This window comes from Drosophila biarmipes, chromosome 3R (assembly GCF_025231255.1).
Source record: "Drosophila biarmipes strain raj3 chromosome 3R, RU_DBia_V1.1, whole genome shotgun sequence".
In the NCBI taxonomy this organism is placed as follows: Eukaryota; Metazoa; Arthropoda; class Insecta; order Diptera; family Drosophilidae; genus Drosophila; species Drosophila biarmipes.
This window is the reverse complement of record NC_066616.1, coordinates 19,673,727-19,695,000: the sequence shown is the minus strand read 5'-3', so window position 1 is coordinate 19,695,000 and position 21,274 is coordinate 19,673,727. Positions and strand designations below refer to the sequence as shown.

The 21,274-nt window shown below is 39.8% G+C and overlaps 1 protein-coding gene across 10 annotated transcripts in view; it reads right to left on the bottom strand.

The window, feature by feature from the left end:
• LOC108024259 (sex determination protein fruitless) overlaps window positions 1–21,274 on the bottom strand; it is a 142,222-nt gene that overhangs the window by 97,223 nt on the left and 23,725 nt on the right. For 6 of the 10 annotated variants that reach the window (XM_017094211.3, XM_017094203.3, XM_017094149.3 and 3 more), the window contains exon 2: window positions 11,506–11,797. In XM_017094211.3, coding sequence (XP_016949700.1) covers window positions 11,506–11,786 — 281 coding nt within the window. In that variant the 5' untranslated portion in view covers window positions 11,787–11,797. Of the gene's footprint in view, window positions 1–3,037; window positions 3,162–9,921; window positions 11,484–11,505; window positions 11,798–21,274 lie in introns of those variants that run through there. The other 4 variants (XM_050888954.1, XM_044091173.2, XM_050888956.1 and 1 more) reach the window with 4 other exon arrangements.

Below are 21,274 nucleotides of genomic sequence, written 5' to 3'. Positions count from 1 at the left end.
TTAAATGTGATAACCAATCCAAAATCCATTTAAATGGGTGTACTAATCCATTTTAAATCTGTATCCTATTTTATTAAATTCTAATTTTTTTTAGAGAGCTCTGAACCAGTGTGCCTCACATATATTTAATTGCAATTGACACTGATTAGCATCTGCACGGCAATGCGACGGGGCGTTAAGTAGCCAAAGGCATCTAATGAGTTTGCCATGTGGCAAAACATAATTTCTGCATGTCAGTCACTCGGTCGGTGAAATGCCAAAGAGCCAGTGCATCCGAAAGGGGAAAGGTGGGCCAGGTGGGGCAAAACCAGGCAGGAGGCGCTGTCAATGTTGCGGCTAATCCTGCTCATCATCTACATCTACAGTTTGCCGGCACGAATGCGATTTTGAAAAATCACAAAAACCGGTCGTCACTATTTGATGGAAAAGTCTCTGGCTGCTGCTGTTGTTTTAATGTTCGTCTGTTTGGTTATGTTGCCGTTTGGCTGTTTGGCTGTTCTGCTGCTGCTGTTGGCGGGCAGGCACCTGCTGATTTTATCCTGGCCGTTTCGGCCATTTGGGGGCTGTATCTTCTGCCCCTCCAGTTGATTGTCTGCCGTTGATTGCCGCTGATGTCTTGCAGCTGTGTCGCCTGTATCGCCATGGCCGGCCTCATCGTCATCCTCGTCGTCTGCTGCAAATTAAGTTGCTGCCTGCTAGCATTTACATGCTGGCCAACTGGCAGCTTTTGATGTTTTAATGATAAGATTTGCGCGATTGATTTTTCCTGGGTGTCGAATCTGTTGTAAAGCTACCCGAGGCCCACTGAGCGAAAAAATATGTGCCTCAAATTTTGAATTACCCTATATTAAGTCTTCCAGAAATATAAATTTACTTTAGTGGTTTTTAATGTTATTAACTTTTTTAAAGTTAACCATATCTAAATGTTAAAAAACTCTAACTGTATACAAGTTTTTAAAGCTTTTAGAATAAAATCCTTTCAGCATAAAGATACCTTAATTAAAATCATTAGTAAAATTGGCTAACCAATATTATTTAAAACACTACGAAACTGTTTAGCTCTTTAACCCTTTAAAAATGTACTTCAGGTTTGTAATATATTACTAAATGTCTGAAAATTTAGGATAATAAACAAAACTAATTTCTTGATGTTTGTAACTTTGTGAAAATATTTTTCCCTATATGAAGAACTAACTTTTTGTGCCAGTGCTAGTCGTTCAGTGTCCGAAATGTGGCGCAAAAACGTGCCGCAAAGATTTGGCTGCCGAGGAGCCACGCCCCCACCGACGCCCCCGCCCCGTATCAAGGTCAATGGGTTAATGCGGCATCAGCCGGTGATTTGGAGGTCCAGCCCCCTGTCCCCTTCCCCTATCCGCAACCCCCCAGCTTCCCACTTGCGACGCCTGTGTCCCGAGCGAATCCCAATAATTGCCACTGCCGGCAATCCGCAAGTGCAACTGTAAGTGCCACCGTTTTCAGCCGGCGGCCAAAGAGTCGACGGATTGACAGCGGAGCTGCAAGCAGGAGATGGAACTTGGAGCTGGAACTGCCACTCAGCGGCAGACGGCGCATGTTGGCCATCAAATGTCCGGGCTAAACATTTAGATTAGACCAGAGACGATTCTTCCGTCAGGAATGCCATTTTTTATGGAGCAGCGGTAGCCAGTAGTAGTGGTAGTTGCAACTGCAGAACAATCGGGGTCTAATCTAGTTAAATTGTTGCATGCAACAATCGCAGCAGAAGCCCACTCGCCACAGATACAGATACAGATACAGATACAACAGCAGATACAGCTACACGATAGCAGCAGATAGTCGGATAATTTCGTCGGGCTAATTGCGAAAAGTGCTCCCGTGGCGGAGGAAAAGGCAGCAGGACAAGTGAAAGACAGCGGCGCGCGTGCGGCGGGGGATCAGAAAAGAGTTCCGCCACAAGCCCAAGGCCCCCTGCCCACCAAACTCGATTAGCCAATCCTCCCTCGAAGCCTTGACAAGTCAGGCACTTAAAGAAAATCCAGACATTGCTGGACTTAATTAAAATAAACACTCAAATGGAATCTGAGGGACTTAATTTCCTTCAAATTAATTAAGATATAGCTGTATAGCTTTCATATTATAAAAAATATAACAAAATATAATAGTTAATTTTAGATATTTTAAATTATTAAAAACCATTTATTTTTTGATGATTTAATTATGCTCCATTTAAATACAATCTAAATCGCTTCAAAACATTAAATGATCTCAAGCAAGGACTGTTAACTTCTGTTACTTTTCTCGCAGTGCACCGATTGCCATTTATGTAAGTGACACCTACGAGGAGGCAGCCCGAAGGAAGTCAAGCGGAGCTGGACGGCAATTGTGTTCTGCGGGCCCACAAATAATAGCTTCATTGGGCAGCCCGGCAGCAGGGAGCAGGCAGTTGGCCAATTTCAATGCCAGTGGCCAAAATGGGCAACCTGAAAACTGAGAACTGAAACAGGCAGAGGCACAGGCACAGTGGCCATGTCATGCAATGGAATCTGGTCTGAAATTTGCATTGTCTCTGGTTCTCTGGTCGGTGGCTTTGGCTTTGGCTTTGACTCTGGCCTAAACTTGGCCAAAAATGGTCGTTGGCATGGCCTGACATTATTATGCTGCTGATGCGACTCCCTAATGGCTTCTGGTGGGGCATTTAAATGTCCATCAATTTATCAATTAAGTTAGCTAAACTAAACAATTAATTGTCAGCCACCAGGGCATGGGAATTTATTTTCTTTTGGCAGATAAATAGAAATATGTCTAATCTAGCACAAGAATGTATAAGTCCCCTTTTTATACTGCTTGGTTACGGTGGTTGGTTTTGCTTGAAATATTGTTAGATTTGAAATAAATTTTGTTTTTTAAGGATATGTTATAAAATACACCAATTCAAAATATTCTTTTTAACTGCTTAAACTTTATTTTTAACTGCACAGTGCTGTTATTTATTTATGAATTTAATATAATATTTAGAAAACATTTATTGTAATATTGTATGTATAATTTGTAGGCTCACTTGTGGACTGACTTGGACTTTCTTCCCCGAACTTTGCCATGCATTTAGAAAGAGCTCAGCGCGGGCGATTTTATGACCGCGACGTTTCGACATTTACTAACCGTTTGCATTGGCAGTCCATCCGCCATTTAGCTTCCATTGCGACTGCAAGTGACAATAAGTGCGGTCCACAAAGCTGGTGCATAGTAAAAAATTCACCGAGCCGGGGCGCCTGAGTGGAATTTATGGGCCGCACACATGGCGCCAAAGGTAAATGTGGGCGGCCAGGTAACTGTGACAGCAGCACCGGCTGAAGGTTACATTTTCTTGCCCCTTTTGGCCACGCCGCACAAACTGCCAAAGAAGTGCCCCCAAATGGGGGGCGAAATGTTCAAAATTACTAAAGCCGCTTATGGAGAATGCAGGCATATTTGTTGCAGCTTCGCATTTGGTTTTTGTGGCACGTTGGCGATGCGTTCGTGAGTCGCCAAATGCTGCGCACTATGGGCGGAATTTTGAAAGTCAGAAGGGAAAATCCCCTAGCCAATGGGTACTGCAAATATTGTAGTTTAAAGGTTATAAAGTGGTCCAATTTGGTAGCCCCTTATATACAGATAGGACAGAAACAAGAAGGAGGAGCATCATTAAGTAAAATTATCCTTTTTCCGAACAATGCCCCATGGCAATATTCATATTACATTCAATAAACTTTTACAAGAGCACTTTCCATTTACAAGCATCTCGGGTTTAATGACACCCACTTCGAGTGCTGTTGGCAAAGTTATAAATTAAGTGCCTGCTCGGCAAGTCAGAAGAAGAGAAATGTCCTCGGCAAAAAGCTGGCAAAGATGAGTTTTTATGGAAATCAAATTCAGTCATTCGAAAATTTGCAATTGCATTTTAAAGTGCTCGCTGGATAATTGTATATTTTCCTTGGAAATTATACAAGCTTACTTACAAAACTCCATTCAAACTTCTAGGGAAGGTATAAAATGGAAAATTGTATGATATAATATTTATAAAAAAAATAGAAAATATTTTAAATTATTTTAAATATTGTTGAAACTAAGAAATCCATTTTTAACGAATGACTTTACAGTCATTAAATTTTTGTCATAGGGAATTTCAGCCTATAAAGAGTATTATTTTGCTATTATAATTTCGTTTGCTGAACTATTCTTCACTGTTCCTCACGACCCATTCATCAGCTGATCGGGCACTTGATTTTAGTTCTATTTTTTACCTTTCTGGCACAGTAGTTCAAGCTAAATGTCATAAGTTAATTAGATTAAATTCCCCAACGCCAGAAATATTGTTACATGTTCTTTGCCCGCTTTCCATGCGGCTGCTTCCTTGGTTCCGTCTATTCTTACTATTCATTCCGTTCCACTCATAATACTTAAGTATTATGAAAATTTTCACTCGATTCCGCTGTTCGGCTGTCAATGCCAGGTGGGCGGTGGGGCCAACGGTGGGCGTGGCGTGCGACTGGAAGAGGCATACTTTGCGGCTGGCTCGAGACGCCGCACAAAAGTAGGCAGCAGATTTTCTTGGTAGGAACGATGGCCGGACAAAAGGCACTTCCATTATATATGGTCTATATCTGTACGCATGTGTGCTGTTTTTCTTTTCTCAAGTGCAGGGTACCTGCATTAATTAAAAGATTCAGGGAGAAAATCAACTAAGCCATGCACTCGAAAATTCAATAAGTTGCATTAGGCTGCGAGAAAACGCCGTCGACCGCAAGTTTTTCACCCACGACCCCAAAGGAAAAAGTTTTACTTTCGCCGCCAAAGAAAGAAACAAATGAACAAGGGTTGGGGGCTAAGGGTGGTTGGAGAAAAAAGAGGGCGTATAGGTTGGGAAATGGCGGAAGAAGGGGGTGCAACACATCTCGAACGCCCACGCACAAATGACGACGCTCGCCCTCTTGGCATTTGCCTGCGAAATGGGGCTGCCCACTCACGCACTTTGCAGAACCACCCCAAACCACACCCTGCTGTCAGGGAACACTGAAGAAAATTAAGTGGGTGTTCTGATTACCGCTTTCGATAGGAAATTGTCAAAATAAGATGAAGAAATATTTAGATTTCTGAACTAGACAACAATTAATAAAATTATATAATTAAAAATCATATTGGTATTTTAGGTCAGCTATATAAAGCTAAAAATATAAAAAAATTTACATTACTTTTTTAGAAATATCAACTTAAATACATAAAAATTAAGCTTAATTATTTTTCTTTATTTTTAAATATTTTTATAAATGTTTTTTACAGTGCACCAATACACCACCCAAATTCTCAACCCCCACGCACTCACGCACTTGTTGTTGGCAAGGGGCTTAAGTGTTACGCATGTGTGCGAGTGCGTTTGCATTAGTGTGCGCCATTTTGTAGCTCAAACTCGATCTGAGGGTTGCACAGCTGGATGGCATGCAATATTTTTAATGAAATATGCAACACTCAGACACTCCACTTGCAAAAATATTTAACAAACAGTAAGCGAATGCACTGGAATAAAATACGGCAAGTATTGTGAAAACGTGAAAACTAAAAGACACATTTGTATCTTTTTCGGTCTAAGCTCTCTACACCTTCGATATACCTCAGAAAATTGTATTTTTAATTTCCTTCAGTGAGCAGTGACAACTCCCACTGCGAATAGAGAGGAAAATCTGTGTGTGTGTGTGTGGGTTTTTGGCCGGGGTTTTCCATTTCCGTGTAATCATTCTTAGCTTCCAGGGCGCTGCACGTGACTGTGTAAGCTGGGAAGTCAAGTGCTTGTGATTTGCAATTGTCGAGTCGCCAGGCACACGCACATTTGTCTAGAAATTTTATAACACCCGACGCATATTACATTCTCCAGCGCTAAGTGACCCAAATTGTTGTCAAGCAATGTAATTTGTGCACGCTTATATTTCCTTCAGTTAAACTACAGTGCTTTACCTTTGCGCCAACGGTGCGTATGCGTAATCACGCCAAACAAACTTCCTCGAGAGCCAAATCTTTCACTGGCCCTCGGGTCGTATTATTAATAATGTAATTAAAATTCCAATTGCACGCACACGAACGCACAAAACGAAGTGGCCGCTTTACGTTTAATTAAACTAATTCAATTGGCAAATAAACACCTGATTATTATTACGCATACGCAGCGTATGCCTGTGCACGATGTGCAATTGCTCTCTCTAATTGCAAAGTCCTAAGCTGCAGAAGGGGATTTATTTTGCCCCAAAATAAAACCCGATTCCGCAGACATTTCGCTGGGAATAAAATGTAATCAGCAGTAAATCAAGTGCGGCATCGAGTGCAGGTGAAAAGTTGATTTCGCACAATACAAAAGTTGATGAGTCAAGGGAGGAAAATGTCAAGTGAAGGGTTTCCAAGCGCCTTTTCGCTTGCTTTGGGGCAGAATTTATATATGTGTATACCCAGGAAAATATTTGAAATTATGATTTTTGCCGTTGGCCACACTCGGAAGCACTCGAAAGTCTTCTTCCCTTCCTTTTCCATTTTGGCACCATCATTTTCGGGTGACAACTTCGCAAAGCCCACACAGGAAAATCCTTACTTGCCAGTTGGCAAAAGTTAATTATAAAGAGCATTTCGTTTGTCTGTCTCGGGGTCTTTGCATCACCTTTGCCACCATTTGTTTGTCTGTGCTTAAGCCTTGCTGCGAAGGCATTGCTTTAATAAAATATTAAATGCCAACCGAATGGCAAAACTGGAAATCAAATTCATCGGCAATTTGTTAGCTTCTGCATGCTGATTTCTTGGCAATTAGTCAGAGCTTTTGGCGAAACAAATCAAAGATTCAGTTTAAATAGTTTTATTTTTAAAAATGCAAATAAGAAATCTTATAACATTTCTTTTCTAGTGACGCCTCATAGAAAAATGAAATAAAATGAAAGTGATTAGAAAAATGCCATGGTTTAATTGGACTGCATTCCTAAGTTTCATGATTTAAAAACGTGTTGATAAAAGAATCTTTCTTTGGGAATTCAAAGTGTGTGACTGAGTTTATCTAAGTCTATTATTGGCTGCATTGGAATATCTAAATTACCAATATTTATTTATATTTCTTGGCCTTGTCACTTAGCCAAGTGTTTTGGCCTCAAATTTATTTAAGTGCCTAAAACTTTTCGCATAAATAAACCGCTGACCCTTGCGAAAACATGAGAGCCAACTCCGCTGACTTTCCCGGTCCTGTCTTGACCCAAGACCCTAATGAGCCAGCGGTGGCAGTTTATGAAGTGCCAACATCTGATTCTTATCCAATTAGCGGGGGCTGTTGGACGACACGCTGCGTTTACGCCATGGCACAGACAAACTTTCACCCAAAGGTTGTGGTAAAGGAAGAGGAAAGATACAGTGATAAAAACTAAATTTAAAAAAAAAAACAAAAAAGGAGAGCTGTATATAGTTCATGATTATTAAAAAGACAGCGTTCTTTTATATTAAAATCAAAAAATAAATATCATAAATTTGTTTAGCTATCTACAAATATTTTATGAAGTTAATAACACTTTTTCCAGTGCAAGTGCCATGGCGAAAAGAAACCACTGCCATGTTGTTTTCTGGCAGGAGAAGGGCTAAAAACATTTGAGCACACAAAAAGTTGAACAGTTGAACTGGCAGGCAACGCCAAGTGGCAAAAAGTCAGCTGGAAAATGTGTTAACAGGTTAAATTCAGGAGTAAATGCCAGCCATGGCTTAAACTCGTTCGGGCCACACTTTGCCTTGTTAACTGATTTTCTGAATTGTGATTTATTGACTGTGCGCTGTGGCCGCAGGTGAAAGGGTATGCACTTTTCTTTTGCCAACACTTCCGCAATTTCAAGCCAACACTCTAAATTGTTTGCAGCAGGTCAATAACAATTTTGCCTCTATTGCCTGAGCTTCCTGCCGGATAAGTGCACATAATTTGAGCGGAAGCATCTAGCAGGGGGCTGCACAGTTTTTAATTACAGGTATTCAGAGCTGGCCATATCCATGGGCGATCCATTTTCAGTTAAATTCCGGGGGCGGGAGAAAGGAGCCAGGATGAGATACGCACTTTTCTCGGCAGGATGCTGGCCTCCCTGTTTGCAACCCCAAACAACATGGCGTCGAACAGAGGTACGAAACTTCGGAGGAAACTCCCGTCTTTTGTACTCGTCCTGTGCCAGTTCCACAGTCTGCTGCATTCATTAGACCTGGCCAAGTGGCGGGCTCACAGACTGGGAATTAAATTGCATTTACAGGCACCTCCGCTCCTTGGATGCCGCGCTAATGGTGTAACATGACTTGGGGCCATCGTGCCATTATTATTACGGTTATTATGATTACTCTCGGCCCTCAGCAATTTCAAACTGGAACATTCTTAAACGCCGCCAAATTGTCGCTTAGCCTGGCCAGAAGCCTGTTGGCCAAGTAAATTAAATGAGCTGTATTTAGTTTAATGAAAATGAAGCCATTGGATTATACGGGTATTAAATACCCTTGAGTGGGAATTATTTATATAACCATAAGTTCTTAGGCCAGAAATTAGCCCTCTTAACTAATTAGATTTTCAGTTGGGTTTCTAAAAATAATGTTATGAAGGCTTGTAATTTTAGCTTTAATAGCCACAAAATCCCCTTTAAAGTATGGTAACTTTTTTTATAAATGCCTTAAATCATTTTTTTAGGACTGGCAATTATACGCCAAAATGATTTGAACCCCCATGGGGCGGCTATTTGGCAAATTAGCATGTTTCAGCCGTCAGGACACCTGAGAAAGGCCAGCGATTTTGGCAGTTACATGTGTTACTTAATCACATGGCGGCTGCAAAGGTCCCTTAACAGGAAGTGCATGACCAGTGTTGGCAGCTTGCCATGCCACACGTCACAGCTACGAGCCAGGCGAAATAAAACTTGGCCGTTAGTTAAGCACAAGTTGAAAACAACTTTTTCAATAAATGAACATGTTAGTCGTACAACCTAAATCACAGGGGAAAGCTCAGGCAAAATGTACTTCAATTTGTTTTTAAAGTGGATTTCAAATTTAATAAAATAAGAACAATTACCGAAATTGTTATTCTTCTTAATTTTTAGTAAATAAAAATATAAAACTATGTAAATAATTTCTGTTTTAAAGGAGTTTAAAAATTACTTTAAATATTTGTATGTCCTTTCTAATTCAAATAAGTAGTTTTCTTGAAAAGATTTTTAGTCTTCCTGCCAGTGCTGAAAAAAATCTTAAGTGTCTTAAGTGCCAGTGTTGAAAAGACCAAAAAACTAAAATATACTTGTCAAATGTGGGCAGTTTCTAAAAAATGTCGCTGGCCAGGTGTGACCACAATTATGGGTGCAAATTTAATGAACATTTGGCATGTCAACTTGCCATTGTACTTTCGCATATTTAAGACGCTTGTTGAGACATTTCCGCTGTAATTGATTATCGCCCAGCGGGCCATAAAGTAAAGTAACGCGATAGTGGCTAGGAAATACCTTAATTTAAATTTCCAAGGAGCCGGCAGAATAATTACTCAACAATTTTTTTCTACTTCCCGATTAAGTTGCATGTGTAACTTGACTTGCATGTTAATTAAAAGAAATTCGTTGCATGTGGCTGGGTCTGGAGTTAGTATTTTTAGTTTCCATTGGAATTTATGGTCTGTTATTTTTCATTTGGCATGCGCAAAATGCAGCTAAGTTAAGTTGTTCATGGGGCCTATGGCCTGTTTTGCTACGGATTGTTTATCACTTGCTTATCACATGCAGCGACGATCATCGGTTGCACTTTCCACAAAAAATTGGGGCTCTATGCCGCCCGCCTTCAGCCGAATGCAGTTGAGTTCTAGGTGGGTTTCACTACTTTGGTTTTCAACTACTTTGGCTAGTTAGGGTCTTAAGTCTATGATTAAAATGGCTCTTCACTTACCGCGCCAGTTGGTGGGGATATTTTTTGTGGGTTTGTTGATTGTAGTCTTTGGTTTTTGTTTTTTGGTTAGGATTATGAGAGAGAAACGGTGGCTAACTAACTGATTACTAGAGTTTAGGAAAGAACTAACTTTAGGTTGCTGGGCCTTTGAGGGCCCAGTTCGGGTTGAGTGTTGATTGAAGAGCAGCTCCTCCGGTTCTGGGGAATGTTGATTGATGATCATCTCACTTCTCTTCTGGGGGTTGCTCCTTCGTCACATCTCATCGTCGAAATCTCACAGTTTGCTTGATACTTTTGCTCACTTGAAAAGTGTTTGCCTTACAATTGCTTACGATCTATCTACTACTTAGGGTTAGACTAACGGGCTGGCCAATTGAGCTTCAATAGGGGTTTTCCTTTACAGTTTGTACTCTTGGTAATTAATTTTTGCATTTTACATGGGTGCATATCTCGCCTTGGTGCTCGGTTTATGCCTAGGACTTAGGATTACTAATAGTGGTTAGGCATAAACTACATACTTGGTATACAATATGTGTTTAGTTGCGTTAACTTTGATTTATTGTTTTGCGTATTGCTTGGAAAGAGTATTGTTTAAGCTAAGAAAAATTCTTTGATTTCGATTTACGTATACTTTGATATTTGCAAGAACTATTTTGGGGCTATTAAGTGATTAAATTTTGTGGGTAATTAAAGGGTTGCTTGTGGACCCTTTCGTTTAGCTGTTTTCATCTACCAATATATATGCAATTGTTTTCAACTCCCTTTCTGGCTTTGGCTATATAATACCTTCTGTCTATGTTTTAATATTATTTTAATAATATTTTAAGTAGCTGGGCAAAGTCTTTTACTGACTATGTAGTAGTAATATTTTTTAAGAGACTTTCTACTTAGTTATTGTTACTGGATTGCTTGAGTTACGTATACGTTTGGTTACTTAGGTCTAGAACGGTACAAGTGCTGTCTGAAATGCTCTGCCTTAAATCTGAGATAATCTTAAGCTATGGAATATTTGCCTATATATATTATTAGTTTGGTGTTGTTTCTTGCAGCTAGTTTGCTTATAGTTATCGAAGCAAATAAAATATATTCTAGATGTTTACATTTTAATAGCTTAGCAAACACTTTTACTATGTTATTTTTGTTTCTATCTCTCTCTCTCTCTCTCTATTTCTCTAGTTAATATGCGTAATTTTCTTTTTTTTTTGATGGGTTCGAAGTCCATTGGCAAAGGTTAATGAAAGCAGTTATTTTAGGTTGATTGGCTAATTTGCTTTAATTAAGTTTAATCTTGGGCGTGATTATGTAAGGGCGTTTTTTAACTTTTTCAAACTAACTTAAAAACTGTAAAATTAATGTTGCTTCTAGTTTTCTTTGTTGATTGCAGACATAGCAGAGAAGTGTGTTGATGTGTGTTGCTGATGATATGCATATCAATTGGTTGGGTTTTTCTTTTTGTTTTCTCTGCAATTCTGTGCTCGTCTTCGATCTGGTGTCTTTGCTTTAACTGTTCCCCTTTCTTCACTTTCTCTCTTCCTCCCCCATTTTCTGTGACTTTTTTCGGCTTTTCTCGGGGGGGAGGCTTACCTAGGGGATGCGGCCGGAAGCGGAAGCGGTGGTGGCGGCAATGGCGGCGGCGGTGCCCGCACATCCGTTTCGATATTCCGCTTGTGCGGCGTCTGCAAGTCCAAGGCCGCATAATGCGAGTGGGCGTGGCCGTGGCCGTGGGCATGGGCGTGGCTGTGGATGTGCCCATGGCCGTGGGGGTGGCCCACGCCCAGCGGCGACTCGCGGGGCCTCAAAGTTGTGGGCGGGCCGCGGAAGAGGGCGTACGGGTTGCCAAAATAGTCCTGCGACGTCGCCATCATTTTGGCTCTGGCTGAAAGTACACAGTCAATGGGTAAGAGGAAAACAATTAGCTTGCAATTGACAAATTATGACAGGGCCGCGCACAGCCGCTGAAATTAAAAGCAAACATTGAGCGATGGCTGGCATGTCAATAAAGCATTTTTATAGCCACCGATTGCCTCCGACTAAACGATGGCATGTGGACGGGTGCACTCGGAAAAATTGGAATTGGAATTGAAAAATTGCCACTTTAAATAGTAAAACGAAGTCAGTCTATTAGGGAACTTAAGAAAGTATAAAACATTTATTTGTCTGTATTATTTGATATTTATAAACGATATCTTAACATATAAATCTTAGAATATGGAAAATCAAAAACTCCAACCAAAAAAAATTATTTTACAAGGACTTTACTTTTTTTAAAGGACATCTAAATTTAATCATGGAAATCAAAGACCAAATGTTGCCATTTAAAAAAATATATATCTTTTTAAACCCTAACATGTATTCTTCTTAATGGGTCTCAATGTCATACATTTCGTTCTCAGTGTAGCTTAAAAGCGCCTTCTCACCCAAAATCACTTCACTGCCTGTGTCCGTATGCATTCATGTTTTTTAATTTAATAGTCGTGTCATGTAAATGGGCCCTGCACGCCACTGCATTTAATTCCGGTTGTGAAATGAAATTATTTAAACATGTTCGCCGTGATTGATACTCGTACCCTGCCGGAGGAGCTGTCCCTTAAAGCCCGCACCATTATCCACTGCACGGGGCAGATCAGAGCCAGATCCAGATGCAGATGCAGTACACATGTCGGACACACCATAATTGACAGCAGAGGACATGCCACGAGCGGACTACACATGTAATTAAGTGCCGGCTTGTCGCTTAAAGTGCCGGCCAATTGCCACGAACGCGTAACGAGGCGACAATGGCCATCGGCCTTTGGCGTGAGAAATATCAGATTTCAGATATCAGATAGCCGGATTGCCGGGCAGCCGGGACCCCAGACAGTTGGGATGAGCCGAAGACAAGTGTCTCCTAATTGAGCAATAAAAACAATTATTTATGGAGCCGTTTATCCTCAGTAAATATTTATTAAATAGCTTTTAAGCTGCGTAAGCACTTTTCTTTAATAAGATTTATTTACACTTCTCTAAATGAATTATTTTACAGCCAATACTTGTCTATGTAAACAAATTGTAATCTAAAATAATATAGTATTTATAAATGAAATATATATTTCCATAAAATAATGACTGGTATTTTATTAAATATCTTCTAAGTCTTGACAAGAAACAATTTAATTAATAGGATATATATGTTGTTATGCGACATAAAATCAAAGCATTGAACAGCATGCCGTTAGAATATCCAAATATATTGAATGGTTCTGGGGCAATTATCTAATTACAGATCGGCATCAGAATGATTTAGCATTGCCAATTACATTATCCAAATGGGCCCACATCAAACATAAATTCCTGAAAATCAGGCAATCCCAGGCCACATGCTCTGTGGCCCATGTAAGCATAAACGGCTCATTATTTCCCGCCCATCAGATCGGCCAGCACTTGAAGTCACTCGCAATTAAATGCTTACACTGCCCACAGAATCCCCCCGACTACTGCCTCTCAATCCCAGCCGGCTTTACACACTCGACGTGTTTACGCAATTTCCAGCCAATTGGCATCAAGTGGCCAACACATTTGAGCCGCATTTGGCTGGATTCCCAGGCTCTGATCCCATTCCTCAGCCGCAATTATAACGCCCGAAAAGGAAAATCGCACAACAGTAAATGCTCAGCGGTGTGATGACCAATGCGAGTCCTCGATTTTTGTTTTAATGAACTTTTCCCTCCAGCTTTTCCTTGCTTTTTTCTCCACGATTTTTTATTTTGCATAATTTAACGCGACAACGACAGCTCGAGTGCTGACTGATTTTCTACCTGGCTGGCTGGCTGGCGAGACGTTGGAATAAAAAAAAAACGAAATCCAGTCGAGTCGATGATGGCTGCTTTTAACTTTTGCATAATTACGTGTAAGAAAAGAACATTTTCCAAAAGTTGGCTGAAGGCAGCACAGAAAACTTTACATCAGCGCACGGATATCGGGAATCGACGTGAAAGCTTGCGGCACGCACTGTGCGAATTGTTTTAACTTACTTGGCTCAACTTTTTTATGCCACGCACCGCGACACTAATGGCAGCCCCCAGAGTGTCGTTGGACCTGAGGGGTTGGGGACTGCGGATTGTGGATAAGGGATGTGGATGCATTTGGCCAAGGGTCCAGCAGCGGTTGAAATTCTAGGACTTTAAATACAATACTTAAGAGGAGCAATGAAAACTGGGCTAAAATTAAGGACAATATGATATGAAGTATCTGTTATATACTTCGATACATTTTATAGTTTATATATTATATTAACATTATTAAATTTATAATATTAACAAAAAATAGATTATATTATTAAAAATACTATAAACAACTTGGAATAATTAAATTTTTTTTATATTTTTAGAAAATCTCAAGCAAAATCTTTACACTCGACTATTTTTTTAACGTCCACTGTATGTACGCACCGTGGCTTTCGCAACTGGAGGAAATGTGGAGCAATAGCGTCAAGTGCACGCAGTCTAGTGCACTGCATCGAGGATGAGGACCGCCTGGGTGGAAGTCGAGCGGGGCTATATGCCTCTATATGCCGAGGACTATAGAGGCCTATGTGGCAATATAGGCCAGACGACGTGGGCCGGCCAGAACACCTACGCGCATTGGTGTCACCTACTGAACTGAACACTGAAACCTGAGCGCCGAGCGCCAAGAATCAAACGCCAAAAAGCAGAGCCCTAAGTGCCAGTGATGATACTAAATTTAAATATATATGGCAGATTAAAACAAGTTAAAAAAAAAATATATATATATTTAAAATTATAAAAAAAGAATCTAGTTGGCATTAGTTCATTTAAATCTTTAATGGTTTATTAATAGGCTTTGCTTTTAATTAATTTTAATAACATTAAAACATATGAATCAAGCTCCTTAAAAAATAAAAATTCATGAAAAATATCATCAAATGAATTTTTAAATGATTGAACAATTTCTTGTTCTTATCTGAGATCTATAACTTTAAATAGTGGCTTTCAAATTGGTTCCATAAAGCTGATATGCTTTTTACCAAAGTCTTTTGCTTGCCTAACTTTTGTGGTCGTTAAATTTTAATGATTAAAAGCCAAATTGGCAGAGCCGCTGACTAGAATGTCTGACGTATCAGGCGAAGTAATCTCTGCTCTGGAACGCTTTTACAGCGCTGCGCTCAGGGGCTGTTAATGAGTCAAGATATGATGCACTTGTGGGTGTGTGCTGCACGTGGGTGTCTGCTTGTGTGTGTAAAAGTCTGCATGTGTGTGTGCCGTCCTAAGTGCGTTGGCGTCAAGTTGAAAGCCGCTAGACGCCAACAATGGCGGCGAGCAACAACAAACGCCGCCGGTTTTTGTTGCCTACTTTTGTGCGCCGCCGAGATTGAGAGTTCTGGGTCCTGGGCCCAGAAACCTACTCCTACGCCGCCCATTTGCATATATGCACATCTGTTTTAATGACTAGTGATGAGGCCCTTAGCACAGGAAAGTAGTGAAAGCGGGCCAGCAATTGCCCAATTTCACGGTCACTGCTTAAACTAAGAATAGGTTTCTCTTTATCTAAACAATAAATAGAAAGTTTTGATCGTATCAGTCTCATAAAGTAACTATTTCTTTAAACGCATTTTTTCTTTTACTGATCAATGCTACCCAAGTTCAAAATAAATTCCTTAGTATTAAAACTAGTTTTATTGAAGAGCAACTTATAATTTTATTTATCCACTACTTATAAGTCTTTTAAATCCTGCATAGTTTTCAGACTATGTAAAAACGTTCTTTTGTGGGCAAAAGGTGATATGTATTTGTTTGTAAAATTAAAAATCTTTAAATATTCTTCTTAATAAATTTTATTCCCCTGATGTTACACCATTAGATAGTTGGTTATAAGAACAACTCCCATTTAAATACAATCTTCACAACACCTAACACGGAGAGTCCTAATTGATACCCACTCAAAGATGCGTGTTCACGCACTCATCGCAAATTCGCTGTTGAGACGCACTCGTTTGCCGCTTTTGTTGTGCCAACAACCATTCGATGGAATGATTTACCCCAACACATTCTGCATAATGCATGATAAATTCACTGGGGGAGTGTGGAAAGGCCGGAAATATAATAACTCTGTAAGTTGAGGGGGCTAAGGGCCTCGAGTCTTGTATTGAAAGTCCCCCCGGCAGCCCCTCATTATGCATTTTGTGTGAGTTGCAATTAATTGAACCACTTGGGGGAGTGCTGCAATTTGTTGAGCATACGGTTTGAAAGAAGTTTGCTATCGTTTAAGATGTCCTTTTTTACGTTTCATTATAGTTCTTTTTATCCCATTTTTGTTTTTATTTTTGAGTTGGTTACAAAACTTCGTTGTTGCTTCCTATCAGCGAGTGCTTTGCAACTTTGGCTGACTTTTGCCGGGGTCTCTTTCTATTTTTGCAGTAACTTTGCGAGGATCCCACTCAGGGGACATTCGCTGACCCAAAGGAAAAGCAGGCAGCTTGCCAGATAATCCTTTTTCCGGCTTTATTGCTTTATAACGCTGGTGACGCTTTAAGACGCAAATAAATTGAATTGCGGCGAAGACAAATCTTCTTAGTCCTGGCCGGGCACTGAGGGAAATAAATTTCAGAACGACTCTGAAGGAAGTTTTCTATTTCTTATGAACGAATAGAAAGAAATTACATCTTATTTGTGTACCCATTTAATAATGATTTTCTGTAAAATTAGTAAATACAATTTCAAATTAAATATAAATAATAATAAAAAGTACTTATAGATTACAAATAAAATGTATTTTAAAAACATTTATGTTGAGCAACATTTTTTCATAAGGGACATTTTAATAACATAAGACTTTATTTTATTTTTTTAAACTTGTAATTTATAGAAATGCCTCACCAACCCAGCCACATTTTTCACAGTTTATTAATTTTGATTCAGCATCTCCAGCTGTGCACTTGTTTATCAAAATGCTTCATTTGTTAGATGATTTGTGCAGTACCCCTCCATTAACCCTCTTCCCCGAAAGTGACTGTTTCTTTGTATTCCTCTGGCCAGAGGAAGTTCGCTTGCCAAATGGCTTTGAATGTTTGCCCTCTCGACTATTTGATTAGCCGCACTGGAAATGTGATTTTGTTTTTGTTATTACATAATGCTCAAAGTGGGAGAGTGAGTGCACTCAGGGAAAGCTCCTGACCCCGGGGGAAACTCCCAGCCCAACCCAAGCCCCTTTCCTCAGAAATATCCCCCGTGTGACAATTTTTGGACTGCAGTCATGTGCGTGGCAGCTGATGGTGCTGTTCCGGTTTGTTTGCATGCAATTCCGTAAAGTCCTGTGCGTGCATTCAGGTTATTCCGCCAGCTCAGGCGTTTGACATGAAAAATGCATTTTATTGGGATTATTTTTATAACGTGTCCGACCTCAGGGTCCCCGCCGCAATTAAATCGGTCGTGATTAAAGCTCTCCGCGTGTGTGCTCAAAATGCAAATTCAATTAATTTTACATTTATGCTTAGTTCGGTGCCCACGCCTTTCATCACACAGATTTGCAGTCAATTTTCGCACTTTTTAATTCAATTTCTCAATTTCGTGGATAAAAATATAAAGTGTCGTCCTTTGTGCTTTGTGGCCAGGTCGCTGTTAATGGCCAATTACGTGCTGGGCTTTCAGGTGGGTGTATCTATATATACTGTGTATATATGTGCACATATAGTGTGTCCATTTTGGCACATGTCCATGGCCGTATCCATATCGCGGTAGCGCACAAAGAGCCGCACGTGCCTGGCTCTCAAACTTTGTGATTTCATCAGCAAACTCCATCCATTCTGCCAACCCCTGGTTACTCTATTAGTTTATAAATTCAATTGTTTTTGTAATGCAATATTAGCCGTGGACAAAGTGTTGCTTTGTTTAAAGTGCGCCGGCTAAATGGCTTTAAAGCGCTAAATGGAAAAAATACCTTTGTTTTACTTCACAATAAAAAGCATGCTCTTAATAAAGAATTTAATCAAAAATATCATATATGAAAATTTTAAATATTTTGTACAATCGTTTACCAAAAAAATTGTAATTAAGAACAAAAAAAAAACACAAACTCAAAGAGGTATCTCACGTCTTAATCGGATTAAAATCACTGAATCACTTCCCACACTGAAAATCGTGGAAGGAAAACCTAACATGAAAATGGGTTAAAATTTTGACCATCGTAAATAAAGAAACTTGAATGCAGATTATTAGAGAATTCAACCACAAACTCATAGAGGCATCCCACATAAAAATCGAGATAATATTATTCAAGTTATAAACTCTAGAAGTCCAGTTTTGGGTCCCCATACTGGACAACCATAGAACATGAAAATGGGTTAAAATTTTGACCATCGTGAAATAAGAAAATGTGAATGCAGATTATTAGAGAATTGAAACACAAACTCATAGAGGTATCTCACGTCTTAATCTGATTAAAATTATAGAAGTTATGGTATCTGGAATTCCAGTTTTGGGTCCCCACACTGCAAATCGTGAAAGACGGAAAAAATCGAACATGAAAATGGGTTAAAATTTTGACCATCGTGAAATAAGGAAATGTGAATGCAGATTATTAGAGAATTGAAACACAAACTCATAGAGGTATCTCACGTCTTAATCTGATTAAAATTACTGAAGTTATGGAATTTGGAATTCCAGTTTCGGGTCCCCATACTGGACAACCATGGAAATACGGAAAATCCGAGCATGAAAATGGGTTAAAATTTTGACCATCGTGAAATAATAAAATGTGAATGCAGATTATTAGAGAATTGAAACACAAACTCATAGAGGTATCTCACGTCTTAATCTGATTAAAATTACTAAAGTTATGGAATCTGGAATTCCAGTTTTGAGTTACCACACTGGAAATCGTGGAAGTACTGAAAAATCGAACATGAAAATGGGTTAAAATTGACCCTCAGGATTATATTAGCAGTATATTATAGAATTCAGCCACAAACTCATAAGGACATCTCACGTTTGTAAGGAATCCTGTATCTCAAGTTTTGAAATGTGGAAGTGTAGTTTCGGGTTAAAATACTAGAAACCAATGAAAATCCGGAAATAAATTTGATAGCTCTTTCCCAAGCAGCTCTTTAATTAATGTTTCCATGGCAGCAACCCCTCAGAGTCGTAAGTCACGCAATTAATAAAGCTGCACTGGGGATTCCGAATCGAAATTGTCCAAATATTGGCGGCCACGCCCGTCAGCTGTGCACAAGCGTTGCAATCAAATGCCGGCTGCCCGCGTGGGATGCAAGAAGTGAAGCCGTTACTTGACTTTCAAATTAGGCAAAGAAGCCAAAAGTTTTATCGATAGACGCACGCCAAACTTTGACCATTGCCAATTTGTAAAGACTCGCAACACTTACAGCTGTCACAGCCCTCCCCAGAGCCTTTTCGCCAAGTCCTCCAAGTGCTGCTGCATAAATAAACCATTTCGAGGCAGCCGGAAAAGTTGGCCAGCTCCTCCTCGGAGCTGGGAGTTAACCAAATATAATCTGTACTTGACCGGACAACATATTCAATTCGCTCCGCTTTGAAAACGATTTACAGATATTGCGTGTGTAATTTATTTCCAAGTGCCAAACTGTTTACAAGCTCACTGAGCCAGAGAGCAGCTCATTTAACATGCTGATGCTCTGCAGCTTTTCCGTGAATCACTCCGATTTCCCGCCCGGTCTCGTCGATTTTCCCTCGATTCACAGTTGTTGCCCAGAAGGAAGCACCATTACATGTTGCCACAACTGTTGCCATTGAAAATCATGGCCATGTCAAGCCAAAGCCTTTAAACTCTTACAATGTCCGTGGTCGAAGCGGAAGCCTTAAAGCCTGATTTACTTGCCATCAGATGTGTTGACAATATGTTTTGGCCGGTTTCCGCTGCCAAGAAATTGATTTTCCACTTCAATTGAGTCAGTTGATACTAAGAATTACAGCATTATATATTTTTATGGGTTTTAATGTTTAAAAAAAAATATATAAAAATGTCTGAGAAATTCCAGCAGAAGGTAATATTAAATATCAGATTTATGATTTACGTATGATTTTAAAGTATGCCCTTCAATAACATCAATAACATTTATATAACAAGAACAAAATCCATTAGTATTTAAACTATTTTCCCTGCATTGATATGTACATAAAGAGATTCCATAATATTACTTAATTGAACACTTAGCAAAGTAAACGTTTTCCCCTTCTATAAAATGATATGTAAGCTGCCCCAGAGAACTGAGAGTCCCACCGATAAAAATATGTAGCAGTAAAGCTGCCCCATTGTCGATGGCAGTTACTCGGTACTTATGCATTGTAAAATATGCATTAATAGCAGCTCCTTGCGAATATTTGCATTTATATGGAATACCTTTTGTTTTGCCGGAATTCGAGAAATGCCGGCACGTGGCTAATAAACCGCAAAGGAAGTGCTGCCATAAATAAGAATGCCTGCATGTCGGATCAGCCAGTGGCAAGGACCTGCTGAGCCTTACGTACGAGTGTGTTAAGGATGTGTATGCATTTCAGATTGTGCGTGTCAGCTGGCGAATTAACACGTCAAGCGGCTTCTGCATTGACAGGTCAGGTCCCAATAGTTGCCACATGCCGCATGCGGCACGGCGAAATGGGAAGTGCCTGCTGTTTTGGACAGCGGGCGAGTGGAGCTCCTTGCAGGGTCCTGTTAGAAGGTCCTTATAGACAGGATGCAGACGGAAAGGGACGGATATGGAGTTTGGCTGGTGACAGTTTACTGCCTGGCTGATAAAGCTTTAACTTTAAGTTTGCAATTAAGAAAATAATGTTCTTAAACAACCAATAAAATGGTCAACACTGCGGATAAGTAATAAATGGGGCTCAATGGGTCCTGTTAGCAGGTCCTAATATAGAGGATGACACATAGATTGGGATGAATATATAGCTTACAAAGTACGTGCTCACTGCCTGGTTGTTAGAGCTTTTAAAATATAATTTATTACAATAATTTGAAAATATATATAAAATGGTCATACGCAGTGAGTTAAAAATAGAGTTCAATAAGTTCAACCTTTGTGGTAAAATTAAAAAAAATATTTTCCATACTTAACTGACTAATTTGTGATGCAAATGTGTGTCCGCACTTAACAACGCGCCTCTTAACTTTTCCTTCCGGAAGTAAAACGCAGGGAAGAAAAAAGTTCCAGGCACATATTGGCAGGGCAATTAAATTGTTAATTACCATGTGTGCAAATAGTTGGCGAACTTTACGTTCCGCTGTTCCGACATTAAAAATTATTAACAGAATTAATGCGAAAAGTTGTCGAAAAGACAAAGGCAAAAGGCGAAAGGCAAAGAGAGTGGCCAAAGCCGCAAGAAGT